We start from the raw sequence: 19508 nt of genomic DNA, 5'->3' as shown, positions 1-19508 counted from the left end.
AGTGAGTTTCCCCGGGGGGAGGCAGAGAAGGTCAAGATGGGTGTGTCCCTCAATCCATATACATTAGCATAGCTATTGAAGGAATATAAAGACTCAGAAAGACCTTCATTTGGTGCCAGGAAAGGACAGATCAGAGAGCAAACATTTGTAAAACACAGAGAAGGAAATATAGTCAGTAATATTATAATCACTAAGTATGGTGTCCGATGAGCACTACACCTAAGGGGGATCACTTTGGAAGTTATGCAAATGTCTAACCACCATATTATACTCCTGAAACTCATATAACATCGAATGTCAACTGTAATTGAAAAATAAAAATAGTAATTTTAAAAATGAAAGTAAACATTCAAATAGTTTATTGGAGCTCCAATTAGCCACTTGAGTCAAAGGACCCTCACTCTGCATTTGTTCCTGAACATGGCGCTGTGGTTTAGCTGATTCAACCAGAAGCCTCTGCCTCTGAACACACACAAGCCCTCATCACTTATCATCTTTCATCACAATGTTGCTGAAGTGGCAGGACTGTCAATGTGCCCATTAATTAAATAATGTTAAATATATAAAATACATAATATACATGTTATATTATATCTATATATATAAAAGCCCAGCAACTGGACCGGCAGAACAACCAGAATGACAGGAACGACCAGTGGCTATGACATGCACTGCTGGCAGCCAACCAGCCTATCCAGGCCCCGATCGGCCCCCTGCTCCAGCAGGCCTGGCCCCCGACTGGCTTCCAACACCCAGATCAAGGGCGGGGGCGGCTGGCCGGACTCCACCTGTGCACAAATTCGTGCACCAGGCCTCTAGTATATTTTATATGAATCCTGTAGGATAAAAGGCTAATATACAAATCAACTGAATAGTGGAACGACCACTCGCTATGACACGCACTGACCATCAAGGGGCAGACACTCAATGCAGGAGCTGCCCCCTGGTGGCCAGTACACTCCCACAGGGGGAGCACCACCCAGCCAGAAGCCTTGAGCTGGGCTCATGGCTGGCGAGTGCAGCGGCGGTGGTGGGAGCCTCTCCTGCCTCCTCAGCAGCTGTAAGGATGTCCCACCACCTACACTGTCAGTTGGACATCCCCCGAGGGCTCCCAGGCTACAAGAGGGCGCAGGCCAAGCTGAGGGACCACTGGTACCTCCAACCCTGAGTGCAGAATTTTTGTGCACCGGGCCTCTAGTAAATATATGTTAATATATAAGTAATTGAAGCTGTAGGAACGTAAGTGTACCAATCAACTAAATACATATTTGAATATAAACTAGATATTTATTAATATATAATTATATTTGTAATAGAAATATCATTCCTATTCCATGTTTACACATAATTTAATAGAAGATTATTTTAACTTGATTGGAAGTTGTACCAGATTTTTAACAAGCTTTAAAATTTATTTTTTCTCTATGAAAGTGAACCATTTATAGTTTGTACTAACATATTATTTGCATATGCAGAAAAAACAAGATGACATAAATTTAGATTACTTTTTTTTTCTCAAAAGCATGAACTTCAAAAGTTTTTAGGAAACTAAGGCTGAACTTTGAGATACAATATTAACTTTTTTCCTTAGTGAATATAATATTGTTTTACATTTCTCAGTTTTTCTTTATACTGTTCAAAATTACACAAGAAAAGAAAGTACTACAGTTATCCTTTGATTCTTATACACTTGGAAATTTGTATTCATAAAGAGGTATGATCACTTTTAGTCTCTCATTGTTCCGCATGACCCATTAATTATACATGCTTAGTTCGTTAGGCTTATGACATCTATGCTTCCCTCTATATTTATGGGGAAGTTTATTGCAGGTTACCTATTTTGTCGGTGTTTTTACCTTCAGGATTTTGTTAAGAAACTACAGTGCAAACAGGCGTCGGTGTCGGCTATTACGGAAAAGGTGGACGAGTTAACCAAGAAGCAGGAATCTCCTGAACACAAGGAGATCAGTCACCTGAACGACCAGTGGCTGGATCTGTGCCTTCAGTCCAACAGCCTGTGCTCGCAAAGGGAAGAGGAACTCCAGAGGACACGAGACTACCATGACTGCATGAGCGTCGTCGAGGTCTTCTTGGAAAAATTTACTACAGAATGGGATAACTTGGCCAGGTAACAGCAATGCTCGGGCACATCCCAAAATACTAAGCCAGATGTTTCTTAATTTCCATAAAAACGGAAAAGGCCTTTCTTAATGTTTTTAACATCCATTGTCAATCATTATCGATACTGACAAAACATTGTTAAGAAACTCACGGTGCCTGGGTGTGGCTCAGTGGTGGAGCTGCGACCCATGAACAGTTTGAATCCAGGTCAGGGCACATGCCCGGGTTACGGGCTTGATTCCCAGTAGGGGGCATGCAGGAGGCATTCTATCACTGATCCTCTCTTATCATTGATGTTTCTATTCCTCTCTTCCTCTCCCTTCCTCTCTCAAAAATCAATAAAAACACATTAAAAAACTGAAAAGGAAGAAACTCATGTTGTCATATGGCTAGAGAGCCCCGATTCTCCTTGCTCACTGTAAATTGAACCAGTGTACCCAGGATGCATTTAGGAGGCCACTGATCAATGTTTTCTCTCACATCGATGTTTCTCTCTCTCCTCTCCCCCACCCCTTCTCTTTCCTCTCTCTCTAAAAATCAATAAAAACATATCCTTGGCTAAGGGTTAAAAAGACATATATATATATATATATCTGAGTTCACAAATGAGTAGCTGAGAGAGCCCTTGGTTATGTCTTGCAGGTTTCCTGTCTAGCACTAGAGTGTTTGCTTGAGCTGCTTCTCACAGGAAAGCACATACATCATTGGCCACTTATTAATCTCAAAAATGCAGAGATCAGTGCTTCTCTATGTCGAATGTTTACACAAGTCATCCAGGGATCTTGTTAATGTGCCGATTTTGCTCACTTTGCAAGGGCCAGAGGAAGAAGCTAAAAGCAGGTGTCAGACATGTCGGGAGGGCAGTAGGATCCCGAAGAGTAGAAAGGAAGTATGTAGGCCACGCATGTCAAACCCGCGGCCCGCCAGCTGCATGCCTCGTTTATTTGGCCCATCTTAGCCTTTGAGTTTGAGTTTGGCATGCTTCATGTAGGCCATTTGTTTTGGGCCCAACTTCTGATATAGAAAGACATGGGTCTTGCATTCCCTAGTAATTTCAGCACTTGGGTCAGTAAACTCCAAGTGAAGAAATCCTCTTAAAGGAGAAATGCGATAGAACATGGAATGAACACATACAGAGACCGAGTTGGCTAATTTGCTTTGATGTCTTCTGTGTATTTACAGATCCGATGCAGAGAGCACCGCGGTCCACCTGGAAGCTCTGAAGAAGCTGGCGACGGCCTTGCAGGAGAGGAAGCAGGCCATCGAGGACCTGAAAGACAGAAAGCAGAGCGTGATCGAGCATCTGAATTTAGATGACAGGGACCTCGTCAAAGAGCAGACGCGTCACCTTGAGCAGCGCTGGTCTCAGCTGGAGGACCTCATTAGTAGGAAAATCCAAGTCTCGGTGGCCAACCTGGAGGAGCTGAGCGTGGTGCAGGCCAGGTTCCAGGAGCTGATGGAGTGGGCGGAGGAGCAGCAGCCCAGCATCGCCGAGGCCCTCAAGCAGAGCCCCCCTCCCGACGTGGCTCCCAACCTTCTCATGGACCACCTCACCGTCTGCAGTGAACTGGAGGCCAAGCAGATGCTGCTGAAATCCCTCACCAAGGACGCGGACAGGGTGATGGCAGATCTCGGCCTGAACGAGCGGCAGGTCGTCCAGAAGGCGCTCGCCGACGCACAGAGGCACGTCCATTGTCTCAGCGACCTCGTGGGCCAGAGGCGCAAGTACCTGAACAAGGCCCTGTCCGAGAAGACCCAGTTTCTCATGGCGCTGTTCCAGGCCACCAGCCAGATCCAGCAGCACGAGCGAAAGATACTGTTTCGCGAGCACATCTGCCTGTTACCGGACGATGTGAGCAAACAGATCAAAGCCTGTCGGAGCGCCCAGGCCAGCCTCAAGACCTACCAGAATGAAGTCACTGGCCTCTGGGCGCAGGGCCGTGAGTTGATGAAAGGAGCCACGGAGCAGGACAAGGGCGAAGTGCTGGCCAAGCTCCAGGACCTGCAGGGCGTGTACGACGCCGTCCTGCAGAAGTGCGGCCACCGGCTCCAAGAGCTGGAGAAGAGCTTCGTGTCCAGGAAGCATTTCAAGGAAGATTTTGATAAAGCTTGTCACTGGCTGAGACAAGCAGACATTGTCACCTTTCCTGAGATCAACCTAATGAACGAGAGTTCAGAGCTGCAGGCGCAGCTGGCCAAATACCAGCACCTCCTGGAGCAATCTCCAGAGTATGAAAGCCTCCTCCTGACCCTGCAGCGGACCGGCCAGGCCATCCTGCCCTCGCTGAGCGAAGTCGATCATTCCTACCTGGACGAGAAGCTGAACGCTCTGCCCCAGCAATTTAATGTCATCGTCGCCTTGGCCAAAGACAAGTTCTACAAGGTCCAGGAGGCCATTCTCGCTCGGAGAGAGTACGCCTCCTTGATCGAGCTGACCGCCCAGTCTCTGAGCGACCTGGAGGACCAGTTCTTAAAGATGAGCCCAGTCCCCAGCGCCCTGACGGTGGAGGAGGCGCTGTGCCTTCAGGAGGGCTGCAGGGCGCTCCTGGGCGAGGTGGCGGGCCTCGGGGAGGCCGTGGATGAGCTGAGCCAGAAGAAGGAAAGCTTCCGCAGCACAGGGCAGCCGTGGCAGCCCGACAGGATGCTGCAGCTCGTCGCCTCGTACCACAGGCTGAAGCGGCAGACAGAACAGAGGGCGAGCTTACTGGAGGACACCACGGCTGCGTATCAAGAGTACGAGAAGATGAGCCAGCAGCTGCAGAAACAGCTGGAGGCCGTGCGGGCAGAGCAGTCCCAGCTGAACGAGGAGACGCTGCCCGCGGAGGAGAAGCTCAAGCTGTATCACGCCCTGGCGGGAAGCCTCCAGGACTCGGGGATTCTGCTCAAACGCATGGCCATGCATCTCGAAGATCTGGTCCCACACCTCCACCCCTCGGCTTACGAGAAAGCCAAGCAGCAGACCCAAGCCTGGCAGGAGGAGTTGACACTGCTGACTGCGGCCATCGGCGCCACCGTGACCGAGTGTGAGAGCCGCATGGTGCAGAGTATAGACTTCCAGACCGAGCTGAGCCGCTCGCTGGCCTGGCTGAGGGGTGTGCAGGCGGAGCTCAGCGGGCCCGTGTGCCTGGACCTGAACCTCCGGGACATCCAGGAGGAGATCAGGAAGGTCCAGATTCACCAGGAAGAGGTGCAGTCCAGCCTCAGGATCATGAAGGCCCTGCGCGACAAGGAGACGGAGAGATTCACCAAAGCCAAGGAGCTGATTTCCGCTGACTTGCAGCACACGCTGGCCGAGCTCTCGGAGCTGGACGGAGACATTCAGGAGGCTTTACGCACCAGGCAGGTGGGTACGAGGGCTCCTCCTGTCTTCTCCCCACTCTGCTTATTTGTCGACGTGCGTGAGATATTGGTGTGTTGTTGTTTTTTGTTGTTTGTTAGAATTGCTGCCTTAAATATTTCTTTGATGATACTATGTAGAATCATCTTTAACTGATGGTGACTCAAAAGGATGTTTTTACTGTCTACGGATGTGGTAATCATTTCATGGGATTTCCATGTTGGCCTCACTTAGTTATCACACAGTAACCCCTGCTTTCTCTCACCTTTATGAGAGGTAATAAATGATAGCACTAATGGATTTAATACCGTGGTGAGTACATTAGTAATAAAATAAACAAATTAGCAATGATGAATTAGCGATGCCTTTTTAAACAATGCAAAACTTGGCATGTATAAGATCAGTGTGGATGAAGAATCTCCAAATGGAGAGAGGCAGATGGGTGATACAGCCCTGACCCTGATGCTGAGCCACGTTTTTTTCTGGGGTCTCCCATCAGTTGCCCCATCTGTTCACCCCTTCATCTTCTCTCGCTTCCCTGTGGCACCACAGAAGCAAGACTAGAACACTCATCATGACTTTACTTGGGGATAAAGAAATGAGAGCTGCATAGAATGTGGGAGTATAGATATCTCTTTAAGATAATGATTTTGTTTCCTCTGGATAAGTACCCAGAAGTGAAATTGCTGGATCATCTGGCAGTTGTACTGTATTTAATTTCTTGAGGAACTTCCATACTGTTGTCCATAGTGACTGTACTGGCTGACATTCCCACTGGTGTTGTTATAGTTCCAACCAACAGAGATGGTATTTCACTTTGGTCAATATTCAGTCTGCCACATATGACTAAGCATTATGGTATGTATAGTATGACATACACATGTGGGAGACAGTCTCAGAACTAGTCAAGATACCAGTGTACATTTCTATTTCATTTCTGTCTCTGTTTACATATTTTAACTATAATAATACAACTATAGCAAGATTAGCAGAAGAGAAAACAAAGGATAACAATGGATTACACCAAAAAAAAAAAATCCACCAACTTTTCAGTTCACTTATGCACATACATCCACATGACAAAGGACTGGAAAAGAACCAGAAAAATTCACGATTTTCTGCAAACACACTGCAATTGAGGGTTGATTGTGTTTGTAATGACTGTGTTTCAGGCTACATTGACTCAAATATATAGTCAATGTCAAAGGTACTATCAAGTGTTTCAAGCCGCGAGCGACTGGCTTGAGGATGCCCAGGAGCTGCTGCAGCTGGCAGGCAGCAGCCTGGACGTGGAGAGTGCGGAGGACGGTCTCAGAAGCCACACGGAGTTTTTCAGCGCAGAGGATCAGTTCCAGAGCAACCTGGAGGAGCTGCACGGCCTGGTCGCCACCCTGGACCCACTCATCAAGCCAACTGCCAAAGAGGAGCTTGCCCAGAAAATGACGACCCTGGAGGACAAGAGCCGGAGGGTGATCCAGGACTCCCACGCCCAGCTCGATCTCTTGCGGAGGTATTGGAGTGGTTTTAATCGCTGTATTCTACTGAAATGTGAGGGTGTTTGTTTTATTTTGTTTTGTTTTTTAAAATATATTGTTATTGATTTCAGAGAGGAAGGGAGAGGGAGAGAGATAGAATATCAGTGATGAGAGAAAATCATAGATCGGCTGCCTCTTGCACAGCCCCCACTGGGGATGGAGCCCATAACCCCGGCATGTGCCCTGGCTGGGAATAGAACCGTGACCTCCTGGTTCCTAGGTCGATGCTCAACCACTGAGCCACACCAGCTGGGCAGAAATATGAGGTGTTTTGAAATGAATTTTCACATGGAAAACAGGAATATACTAATGAACATCCACACCTAAGTTCATTCTTCTCTCTCGAGTGCCATCAGGCATCTTGATGTCAGAGCTCTGTGACTGGGATTTGATGTTGCTTACTGGTTTTTGTTACACCTTTTCAAGGTGTGCGGCTCAGTGGCAGGATTACCAGAAAGCAAGGGAAGAGGTTATCGAATTGATGAATGCTGCCGAAAAGAAGTTGTCTGAATTTTCCTTACTGAAGACTTCTTCCAGTCGTGAAGCAGAAGAAAAACTGTCTGAGCACAAGGTGAGTTGTGTGGTTGTTTTTAACGTCCTTTCATTGTCTTTGTAAAGAGTCTCGGTGATACTGCAGTTCCAGAATCAGGTCAATCCATCTTCACCAGGGCTCCTTAAACACGAAAAGGATACATTAAGCATGTTTCCTGGCAGTTTTTACTTAATTGCATGCTGTCTGTCACGTTTTTTAGGATTCAGTTGGAAATGCACAGCTGGTTTCAGAAACACATTCAGAGCAATTGCTTCTGATAAAGTGTGATGCAATGAATTCCAGTGAATCCTTTCTGGTGATAACTTAGATGAATTCAAATACAATTTAACAAACAGTAGCGAAGTCACCCTCATCTATCATAGCAATATAACATAGATTATGCCACCCTTAAATACTAATCTCAGTTGCCTTATATTTTTGCTGCCTTTTAAAGGTGGGAGAATCCCATCTCAAGTAGCAAATAAACTTTGGTTTTTAACAAATAAATATTCACCTTGCCTCTTTCAAAAAAAAAAAAAATCCAAGCCTGACTCAATGAAGAATCCGAAGTAAGAGTTAGCAGAAGAAAAAAGAATATATGTTGAGACATTTCCTTTTGCAGGTAATTGTGGGCTTTCCTCAAATCCATAGAACTTTTGAAAAAAATCTCTCCCTCACCGTCTTCTCCTCCCCACCTCAGGCTTTAGTGGCAGGGGTTCACTCCTTCCACGAGAAAATCGTGGCCCTGGAGGGTGAGGCATCGCAGCTGGAGAAGGCCGGCAACGACGCCAGCAAAGCGACCATCGGCAGGTCCATGACCACGGTCTGGCAGCGCTGGGCGCGGCTCCGGGCGGTGGCCCAGGACCAGGAGAAGATCCTGGAGGACGCGGTGGATGCGTGGAAGAACCTCGGCAAGAAGGTGATCTCCTTCGTTGATGGGCTCAGGATCGTCTCCTCCCTGACGAGCGTGGATTTTGAAAAGCAGTGTTTTGCTTTTGTTTTCCATTGGCTTTATGAAAGCACAAAGCGTTTTCCCCACGTCTCTATTTCAATGGCATGAAAACCACATTATGCAACACCGTACCATAGGCAATCTGCAATGTAGTCCCAAGTCAGGGTCCGATCATTTTAATAAGAAAACCAAGAAATGAAATTTTGAAAGGAGGACAAGCCCACTTTCCTCCATTTGCGTTTCTTGGTGAAACATTCGCCCTGAAAAATTATACAATATGTCTTTCTTTGCCATGGAAATGAGCAGGAATTGAACCAATGTCCCAAGTCCTATATTAATTTTTTTCATCTTTTAAGTAGGATTCAATGTTTGAAGACACATCTTCCTTTCGGAATATTGGAGCTTTTCATTTGTCCTTTACTTACAACACACACACACTTTTTCTATGTTATGCAATCTCTGATAGCCCTGATATTATTTTGAGATTAAAGCTTTAAACCCAGAATTAGAAAGGTGGTTTTTCCTTTCATGTCAAGAAGATTGTCCAGGCTTTAGTTTCCTGGGATTTAGAGTTTACACTCTCATCTTTAATGAGCTTTGATGCACTAGTCAAGTGGTTCTCAACCTTTCTAAGACCACGACCCTTTCATACAGTTCCTCATGTTGTGGTGACCCCCAACCATAAAATTATTTTCGCTGCTACTTCATAACTGTAATTTTATGAATTGTAATGAATCGTTATGAATCGTAATGTAAATATCTGATATGCAGGATGTATTTTCATTGTTACAAATTGAACATAATTAAAGCATTGTGATTAATCACTAAAACAATATGTAATTATATATGTGTTTTCCGATGGTCTTAGTCGACCTCTGTGAAAGGGTCGTTCGACCCCCAAAGGGGTCGTGACCCACAGGTTGAGAACAGCTGCACTAGAGTCAAATGTATGTTTATAGGAGTTGCCCCATGTTTTCAGTTTATTTTTTAGCTTCATGTTACATACATTTTTCATCAGATTAAGAAAGCCACTGATACGATCAATCAGCTAGAAGGCAAATTACCGGAAAGTTCGGCAGAGAAAGCCTCAAAAGTGGAACTCTTAGCTCTGCTGGAGCACCACGACATGTTCACCCTGGAGCTGGACCAGCAGCAGGCGGCCCTCGGCATGCTGCGGCAGCAGGCGCTGAGCATGCTCCCCGATGGGGCCGCCCCACCCCCCGGGGAGGAGCCCCCCGTCATGCAGGAAATCACAGCCATGCAAGATCTGTGCCTGAGGTAAGGATACGCCCTTCATTCTCTGTTACTGAACCCGGCCATGACCCAAAGGGATGAGTGTGGTTTAGAGTCTGGGGGTGCTCCATCATGCCACCTTACAGTTGGGGGAGGGGGGATCTGTTCCCTTCATCCCTGCTCCCCATTTTTCTTAGCTCTTCAATTATTTATCTGACAAACACATATCTAGTAGTATTTAGAAATACAGGGATGAACGGAACAGATTCGGTCAGTGCCTTCACGCTGTTCACAGTCAAGCGGCAGAGATGGGCAACTCCAGGGGCCGCTTGGGTAAAGCATGAAAAGGGCGAGAAAGGACCCCAAAGCAGAGACAGGGAGCCTAGGCGGGCAGGCACGGCAGGTCTCCTCAGCTGAAGACTGAGCAGCTCGAGGAGGCAGCCAGGGGAGAGGAGAATTGTGCAAAGAGGGGAAGAGCCTGTAGGAAACCTTGGGAGTGAGCATGCCACTCTCAGGGCACTGTGGGGTGATGCCGTTCTTCCTGAGAAGCAAAGCTTGGGAGCTGAACAATTGGGAGCTACTTAGAACCTGGTTCTGAAAAGCTTCGTAACTCACTGGCTAAACTGGATGACTGAGAGATGAGAACAAGGATGATGCCCAAGTTCAGGCAAATAACCCTTTTCGCACTTTGTGGCTAGAGGACGTTAAACTTAATGGTTACATATGTGGGATGTAATGATCGACATAATCTGATGAACAAGAATAGATCCTAGACAGATGGCAGGGGAGTGTGTGTGGGGGGGAGGGTGGTTGTTAGAGAGCAACCAAAGGACTTGTATGCGTGCTTATTAGGGTAACCAATGGACACAGACACTGGGGTGGTGGGGGCGTGCCTGGAGTGGGAAGGGCTTGGAGGGGTTGGGGGGCGAGCGGGGGAAAAGGAGACATTTGTAAAACTTTAGAAAATAAATAAATTTAAAAGAAAAGAAAACAAAACAAAACTTAATGATATATAATCAGCCTGATTCACTTATGGGGCCAGAGAAGAAATGTCAATAGATAATTTAACTGCTGCATTAGCTACTGTTATTCATACATGTCCTACATCCACCTCTTCAGTTATAGATGAATTCAGGAGAACTGGGCTCCACTTATTTAAACTTTTTAACCAAATTTATGTCAACTCAAAGAAAGACTTACAATTTGGGTGTTGAACATTATTAACTATAACATTTCCAAAGCTTGACTTCAAAGACTGGTTTCTAATGACCACAGAGATTCCAATTACACATTACTTTTAAAGGCTGGTGACCCCAATTCATGTGAGTCGATTTCTGGAGAGAAACTAAATAAACAATGTCCCGGTTATTTTACATAGAACATTAATTGCAATGTGGTAGCAGTGGAGTGTGTCAGTTCTCAATTTTCCAGGGAAAAATCATTCACTTCACCTGATATATATTCTTCCAGTATACTTGGACCAAATGTAAGTCTTACTGAAAATTATCTGACAGGTTTGGGGACGTGAATTTAGTTGCAAAAGGATATGAGATTTCACCTTTTAGAAAAATGTCTGTTTTGGATAATATAATGCTGTGAGCTAGGGGTTCCTTTCATTTCCAATTCACTTCTGCTTTCTCCCTGAAATGTGTCTGAAGCATGCAGGAGAAAGTGAGGAGTCAGGGGAAGGTGGTGAAGCGAGAGCTGAAGGACCGAGAAGGAGTGGAGACTCAAATCAATTCTGTGAAATCTTGGGTTCGGGAAACGAAGGAATATTTGGAGAATCCAACAATAGAAATAGATGCTCAACTTGAAGAACTTCAGGTACAAAACTCTCCTCATTCCTTATACCTATCATTAAAAAATTTCCCTGATTTTAATATGACACATTTGCTTAGAATATTTAATTAAAAATTTTCCGAAATGTGTTATATAAGAGTCTTTTAGTACGATTTGATGGGGTTTTTGTTTGTTCTGTGTAAAGTGGATATGTTTCTTACTCAGAGGCTAAAGAAAAGCTTGGTTTTTTCTTAAGATGTCTCTCTAATTCCACATTTAATCATGTACTGATGGACAATACATTGTCTTGTCTCTATACCCATGGAAATTTCTTTAGGCTCCCAGACATTTCTTTTTTTGATCTTTCCTTCAGATTCTCCTAACAGAAGCCACGAAGCACCGACAGAACATTGAGACAGTAGCCGAGGAGCAGAAGACCAAGTACTTGGGTCTTTATGCTATACTACCTTCTGAGCTCTCCCTGCAGCTAGCGGAGGTGGCATTGAACCTAGGAACTGTCCATGACCAGGTAAACCCATGCCCAAGAAAGAGTGCCTTTCCCTTCTTTCATAGGCTCAGCGTTCTTGTACGAGAGTTCTTGATTTTCACAAGGACTTCTTTATGGATATAGAGTTTAAAATCTGATCAGCATAAAACAATACTATTGCCCTGGACAGTTGGCTCAATGGTTAGAGTGTCTGCCTGCACACTGAAGAGTTGCTGGTTTGATTTCCCATCAAGGGCATGTATGTGGGTGGCAAGTTTGCTCCCTGTCCCCTGTTTGGGGCGCATGCAGTAGGCAGTCAGTTGATGTGTCTCTTTCACATCATTGTTTCCCTCTCTCCCTTCCCTCTCCCTCCCTTCTACTCTCTCTGATAAAGCAATGGAAAAAATATCCTCAGTTGAGGATTAACAAAACAAACAAACAATACTGTTAAATTAGATAAAACACATACACACCAGATGATCACAGACATGAACAATAATCTATACTAATAAAAGGTCAATATGCTAATTATACTGGGCGTCTTCTGAATGACCTTCTGGACATCCTTCTGGACAAAGCCATGGTGGCAGGACCGAGGCAGAGATGGTTAGGGGCGATCAGCCGGCAGGGGAGAGCAGTTAGGCCGATCAGGCGGACAGGCAGGTGAGGGGTTAGGAGCCAGCGGTCCCAGATTGCAAGAGGGTGCAGGCTGGGCTGAGGGACAACCTCCCCCATGTTCACGAATTTTGTGCACTGTGCCTCTAGTGTCATATAATTAGAAATAACTTATCTCCTCTCCCTTACCTTTTTCCAAAAAACAAAAGACTTACCGGAACAACAACAAAAATAAGATATATATCATGTGTTTAACAATACCATGGGCATTGAGTGCCCAGAGGCTACCAGTCACCCTTCTAGGTGTATTGCAGCCTTTCATTTATACAAAGAGAAAATTTCTTTACCTTCTTTCCTTTGGCATTTTATTATAAACCAAAGTATGAATATTTGTTATCAAATCAAACCACAGCCATTAGAAACGTGTTCTCTTGTCATCCTCTAGGGATGCGACTGCCAAGTTAGACAGTTACCAGGTCATTAGCAGCTGCTCATGGAAAGGTGCTTGGAAACGTGTGCGTTCAGTTATAAAGGAGAGTTCTGTGTATTCTGAAGAAAAATTCTTAGAGGAGGAGTCTGTGCACTGAAGGTCACAGTATTAGTAAACAGCGACTCGGGCTCCGCTATCTACATGGCCATCTATGCAGACGCTAAATATTTGATGAGTGAATCACTGTACATGGGCTGCTTGTTTTGCTCCTTTACTGAAAGAGCAGCAGAGAGACCTGCAGCGAGTGCTTGCAGATGGGGGAGGGGAGGCTGCATGGAAGACATGTGAGTTTGTAACTACAGGGGCGGCTTCGACCAAGCTCATAGATGCCAAAGCAGCAGGAACCACCTGAAATCTCTCGTCAACAATGGGGTTTTTCATATGTTACCCAAGTTTAACCATGCTTGGTTTTGCTGTTCTCGTTGATTGTTTAGATCCAGGACAGAGTAAAACAAATTGAACAGAGCAAGGCCACGAGCCAGGAGTTCAGCCGGCAAATTCAGAAGATAACCAAAGATCTCACAACGATTCTAACTAAGCTGAGGGCAAAGACAGACAACTTAGTTCAAGCTAAAGCTGACCAAAAGGTAAGGAAAGAGAACTGTGAACATAAGGAGTGCTGCTGAATGCATTCAGTATTGTTTGGGAGTTAGTACATTTTGGGAATATCTTTTTTTAAAAAAGAGTTTTTTGATCAGCAAGCTTCCTTAAAACCAGACAGTAAAGAGAGGCAATCAAGAAACTCTATAAATATGATAGCATAGATCTATTTACATGATATAATTTATCATCACAATTGAACTTTATTCATGAATTTACATGCATGTGTGGGTAAGCAGGAGAAGTGTCAGAGAACTCAGTGATGAGTTAGGAATACGGGTATATCAATTCCAAAGTGAAGGATGTTCTTAGGAGCTAAATCTGAGTTCTCACTCTGCTGATGAGCTAAGTGACTAATCCTTTTGGGTGGAGCAGAAGGAAAATGTGAGCTCTCAGCCTCATAGGAAATAAACACCAGAGTTGCCAAACATCCTGCTCTGACTTCCAACCCAAGAAATGGAAATGACCTGATCATGGTCATACAAATCATTTGTATTTGTCTTATACTAAGATCATTTAATGTCATCCTTCTGAACTTGAAAAATCTGGAGACATTTATTTCCTGTAGTCTGATGTTCTTTCATTTTGATGACCACCTAGGTGCTAGGGGAGGAACTGGATGCCTGTAACTTAAAGTTAATGGAACTGGATGGAGCAGTACAAAAGTTCTCGGAGCAGAATGGCCAACTGGGTAAGCCGCTGACCAGGAAGGTCGGGAAACTGACGGAACTCCACCAGCAGACCAGCAGGCAGGCCGAGACTCGGTTCTTCAAGATCAGCCAGGTATGTGTTCCCGGCCAGGAACCCAACTTCTCAAGGGCAGAAATTCTCTGTTCTGTTTTCCTCTTTTGAAAATAAATAAAAAGATGATACTGACAATGGAGAGAATAATTTATTAAGAGTAGCTTATTTCATACAGCACTTGTGTTCCTAAGAATTAGACATACAGAACCTGCCTTTATTTGATATCAAGCAATATCATAAATTTATTAACAAAGGTGGTCATGTAAGTACACTTTTGGGGTGAATATTTTGTAAACTGGGAAAGTATTTTTGTAAAATGTATATTCATCCATTAACATTTCACAATTCAGTTTGTGTGAATTCAAGTATCTTAAAGTAAGATATATATATAGATATACAGATAATATTTAATAGCTATCATTTACTTCACAGGTTCAGGTCACACACATCCATCATAATTGTTGAGTATAGACTCAACTGGTTTTAATCCATTGTGTATGTTTTCTGTAACCAGGGACAAGTTCAATTAGGATTTGGCAACCAATGAATGACAATATTGAAACCTGGAATGCCATAATCCCCACCCTTAGTGAGGGTGGAGTACAGAAGAGGGGAGACAGAAAAGGGAGCTAAATAGATGAATAAGAGATAAGGAGAGAGAACTTTCTTTAAAGACAGATTATTCAAGCATATGAAGTACTTGGACTTTACTCTAAAGTCACTGGGAAGTCCTTGCAATATTTTCAACAAGGACATGCTTTTTCATGGTATCTTTTGTAAACTGAAAAAGGGGGGAGAATTCCTATGCAAAGTAACCTCACTGGGTGCCAATTGTAAGTTACTAACTGGGCAGGTCATGGTGGGGAGTCCCACCCCAGGCCTATAAGTTCTTTAGTGAAAGATTTTAAGCCAGCCCTCCCTGTCCACTGTTCTTGTGCTTCTAGAATAGCACACCTTTAAAATAAACCCTAACCAAGATAGCATATAATCTTGTTAACTACCCTGTAATCCAATCACCACCTTCTAATCTTCTCCAGTCTTCCTTACAGACCCACCTTAATTTTTAAAAGAAGCTGCAAAGCTGTTATTCTGTGAGATCTTGCTCCCTGCTATAGGTCATCGGTCACCTCAAATAAACTAATAAAAATTGTCTATGGATTTGGACATTCCTTACGTTGACACTTTAAATATCTCAGATATTATAATGATCAACTATAGGACTATTATATCCAAAAAGAGACAGAAAACTGATTTAAAGTTCAAGAAATAGAGGTTTCATTTGTTATCTGAATGTTAATTATTTTTTTAGGCAACATCACATTTAGAAGAATACAATGAACGGCTTGAATTCATTTTGAAGTGGATTGACAAAGCTAAAGTATTGGTACATGCAAAGATTGTGTGGAATTCTGCAAAACAACTTCGGGAACAATACATTTCACATCAGGTAACTTGGGGAAAAATAGTTTTCAAAGAGTAACTAAAGGAGCAACTTAATTTAAGTGAAAAAACTGAGAAAACTTAGAGGTCTGTAATGCCAAATTACTGTAGGTGCTAGATTAAAAAGAAAGAAAGAAACAAAAAGAAAGAAAGCTAAGGTAGCCCTATGACTTGTCCAGTCGTTTGACAGTAGCTACCTGTGAGATTTCATAAGACTGTATAAATAAATGGATACCCTCCCCTAGACTTTCCTTTCTCAAGGCAAACATAATTGCTTCATTTTTTGCTGCTACTTTGAAACAGTTATTTGCTGGGATACGGTAGGGAATTCTTCCCCGTGAAGAGATGTAGTGACTGACAGAAAGATTAGGTAGGCTCGAGTCAGATTCCTGGGAAAACCCAGCTCTGCCATTCAGGGAGGTGTGATTTGGAAGAAACTACTTTCCCGCTCTGAACTCAGTCTTCCCATCAATATGATGGAGATGCGAGTGATTTATCCTGCAGAATTAGTACAAGGATCAAATGGTAGGTAGAGCTCACGTGCAGACATTAAGCACATGATCTGACACAGGGGTGTTGAGCTCTCCTGCCTCCGCCTGGCCTGTCTCCTGGCCTTCCACAGGAAGTGGTGGTCAACTGGGAACCAGAAATGAGTCCGCATCACAAGGTGGCCGCATTGCTTCATTTCCTCTGCAGCTTTCTCTGGGGCATGTCATCCAGGAAATTATTTCATTCTTTTATAACTCGGTTTGAATTAGATAGAGATATTTAACAGCTGTTATCTTGCAGTAAAATACAGAATGTCTTTTAAGTTACATGGATACCCTCAAGTATTTTAGGTTTTCTCTTTTATTCTGATTTCTGTATGCTTATGTCTTTTAAATCTATCCTCCTATCTATTCCAGTTGACAGGATTCTAAGATTAAAGCCTCATTTTCTCCCTAGACTTCTTTAACAGGCTTCTAATTGGTTTCCTGTACCCACAATCTTTCTTCTATAGTCAATCACACACACTCAATAAATCTTTCTTAACAACCCCAATCTTCTACTTGGAGATATGCTTACGTATTAACAGACAAGACTTATGATACAACTGGTTGTAAACAATGAAAAAAGTATTCAGCCTCATTAGAAATCTACAAATACAAATTTAAGAGAGAGAACACATTTTAACAATCAAGTTAACACTGTTCATTAAAGTTTATATTTAAAGAAGCGAGAGCGCTCACATACTCCTGGTAACCTGATAAAATCTCTTTGAAAAATAATTGGCAGAATGAATCATGATCATCAAAATGTTCCTACTCCATAGTCCACAATGTAGAAAATATTTTATGCAGGATTAGTCACGAGAGTGAAATTTGTGGAATTTTAAGGGAAACATAAATGTCAGTTCATTTATCTGAGTAAATTTTTGGATATAATAGAATTGAATGCAATCTTTAAAATGACCATAAAGGCTTTTTCTTTCAAATAACTCCTTTGCTCATTTGTTTATTCAACAAACATTTATGAAGTATTTTTCAAAGGTAGGAATTTCAGGAGGCACTTGGAGTACAAACAGTATTTCCTGTCCCCCGAAGGAGTTGATAATTAAAGGGAGGAAGGAGATAGACAGATCTAGACAATAACACTCCAGGTGATGGTGATGCAGGCATTAAGGGATCAAGTTGCTGAAAGAGCCCAAAGCGGGGTGCTCCACCTAGGCTGCCAGGTTTGAGAAGGTTAAAGAATTATCCTCAGGAATAGGTGATTGTGGGCTGAGTCCTGAAAGACAGGCAGCCCACCTGTGTAGTATAGGAGCGAGGGGAGCTCTGCGTGGTGCACTGGAGGGAGCACTCTGGGGGGAAGGTGTGGAGGAAGGGGCTGGTAGAAAGAGGCCTTGGAGGATAGAGTAGATAGTGAACGAGAAGGCAGATCGTGGAAGCTGGGTAAGCACTTGTACTTGATCCTAAACTCACTCTGAAGCCTTTGACAGATGTTCTGCAGGCAAGTGACAAATACAGACTTGTATTTTTAAGGAAGATGACTAAACTGCCCTGTGGAAATGAGCAGGTTAACGAAGGCAAGATGACATAGGAGATGATTGATTAGAAGGTGGCTGTAATATTCCAGGAGGAAGCGACAAGGCCTCTCTTTGGAGGCTGAGAGAAGACACAAGCAAGGGGTGTTACTGAGCTAAAATTCCGAATGTGGAGACTGTGGGAGTGGCTGAATGGGAGGGAGGAGCCAAGGACAATTCCCAGGCTTGTTTGATGTGGGCAGTTGGGTGGGTTGAGTACAGATGGACAGATATCGGGTGTTAGTGGTTACCTCCCATGAGACTCAGGAGAGAACTCGGCCTGCACACACTGTTCCAGCGAGTTCTCTTGTGCCTGCCTTGGTAACTGAAGCCACCTGAGTTTATCCAAAAACAGTGTACAGAGAGAAAATGCATGTTTCCAATGTCAGGTGAAAAAGAAAAATGTACGTGGGTTAATATCTCTATTACCTAGAAATGTACCCACACGTAACAGCAGTTATAGCTTACTTAAAGTCATCTCTCAAGTATGGGATTGTGGAAAATTTTACTTATATGTGATGAAAGACAGGAGGCCCAGTGCACGGATTCATGAGCCGGTGGGGTCTCTCAGCCTGGCCTGCACCCTCTCGCAATCCGGAATCCCTTGGGGGATGTCAGACTGCCGGTTTCGGCCCAGTCCCTGCAGGGCAGGCCAAATCCATGCATATAAGATCTTTGGTTAATCTCTTGCTGCCTTCCCCTTCCCCACTTCCTTCTGAGATTCATCAGTCTGTTCCATGTTTCCATGCCTATGCATTGAGCATCTGCCCCCTGGTGGTCAGTGCACATCATAGCTACCAGTCCAATGGTCAAACAGTCGCTTAGGCTTTTATATATAGGCTTTACACACACACACACACACACATACATATACAGTGTGGGCAAAGTAGGTTTGCAGTTGTGAGTATGTGAAACAGAGTTTATTCTTTTATTATTTACTAATTACTGTATTATTTATATTATAACTGTAAACCTACTTTTGTCCACCCCATATATAATGTTTATTATGAGAAAAAGTGTACTCTATTTTTTAAAAATATTTTTTATTGATTTCAGAGAGGAAGGGATAGGGGGAGGGAGAGATAGAAGCATCAATGGTGAGAGAGTATCACTGATCCCTGCTTCCTGCATGGCCCCCACCGGGGATCAAACTGTGACCTCCTGGTTCATAGGTCGATGCTCAACCACTGAGCCACACGGGCTGGGCTGTACTCTACTTTTTAAAATCAGAGCCTATTGCCTAAGAGTCATGCCCCGCCTCCCACTTGTCTTTATGCATCACTCGCCCAGTCCCTGCCCGGGTTGTGCCTACTCCCCTCTGTGCTTTGGCCTGTGCTGCTCCCCGTCGGTCAGCATGCAGACATCCTTCAGACTCGGCTCCAAGTGAGGCTCTTCCAGGAAGCCTTCTCCAACTGCCTGCAGTGCATCTCACCTCTGCCTTCCTCACCCCCATCTTCTCTTTCACTCCACTCAGGCTGTGCACAGCACATGGTTGTCAATCCATTCATGTTAATCCTGCTCCCAGTAGATGGTACGGTCCTAAATGACCAGGGCGTGTTTCATTCCTCTAGGGATCCTAGG

General features: G+C 44.1%; 1 protein-coding gene across 1 annotated transcript in view; it reads left to right on the top strand.

Moving 5' to 3' along the window:
- Window positions 1-19508, top strand: part of LOC102762121 (nesprin-1-like) — a 254153-nt gene that overhangs the window by 218180 nt on the left and 16465 nt on the right. The window contains exons 74-85 of the mRNA XM_015570483.1: window positions 98-112; window positions 1821-2128; window positions 3304-5464; window positions 6631-6968; window positions 7420-7564; window positions 8226-8444; window positions 9496-9755; window positions 11369-11534; window positions 11863-12018; window positions 13516-13668; window positions 14282-14464; window positions 15735-15872. Coding sequence (XP_015425969.1) covers window positions 98-112; window positions 1821-2128; window positions 3304-5464; window positions 6631-6968; window positions 7420-7564; window positions 8226-8444; window positions 9496-9755; window positions 11369-11534; window positions 11863-12018; window positions 13516-13668; window positions 14282-14464; window positions 15735-15872 — 4242 coding nt within the window. The remainder of the gene's footprint in view (window positions 1-97; window positions 113-1820; window positions 2129-3303; window positions 5465-6630; window positions 6969-7419; window positions 7565-8225; window positions 8445-9495; window positions 9756-11368; window positions 11535-11862; window positions 12019-13515; window positions 13669-14281; window positions 14465-15734; window positions 15873-19508) is intronic.

Source organism: Myotis davidii, unplaced genomic scaffold, assembly GCF_000327345.1.
Source record: "Myotis davidii unplaced genomic scaffold, ASM32734v1 scaffold1427, whole genome shotgun sequence".
Lineage (NCBI taxonomy): Eukaryota > Metazoa > Chordata > Mammalia > Chiroptera > Vespertilionidae > Myotis > Myotis davidii.
This window is presented reverse-complemented; position numbering and strand designations above follow the sequence as displayed.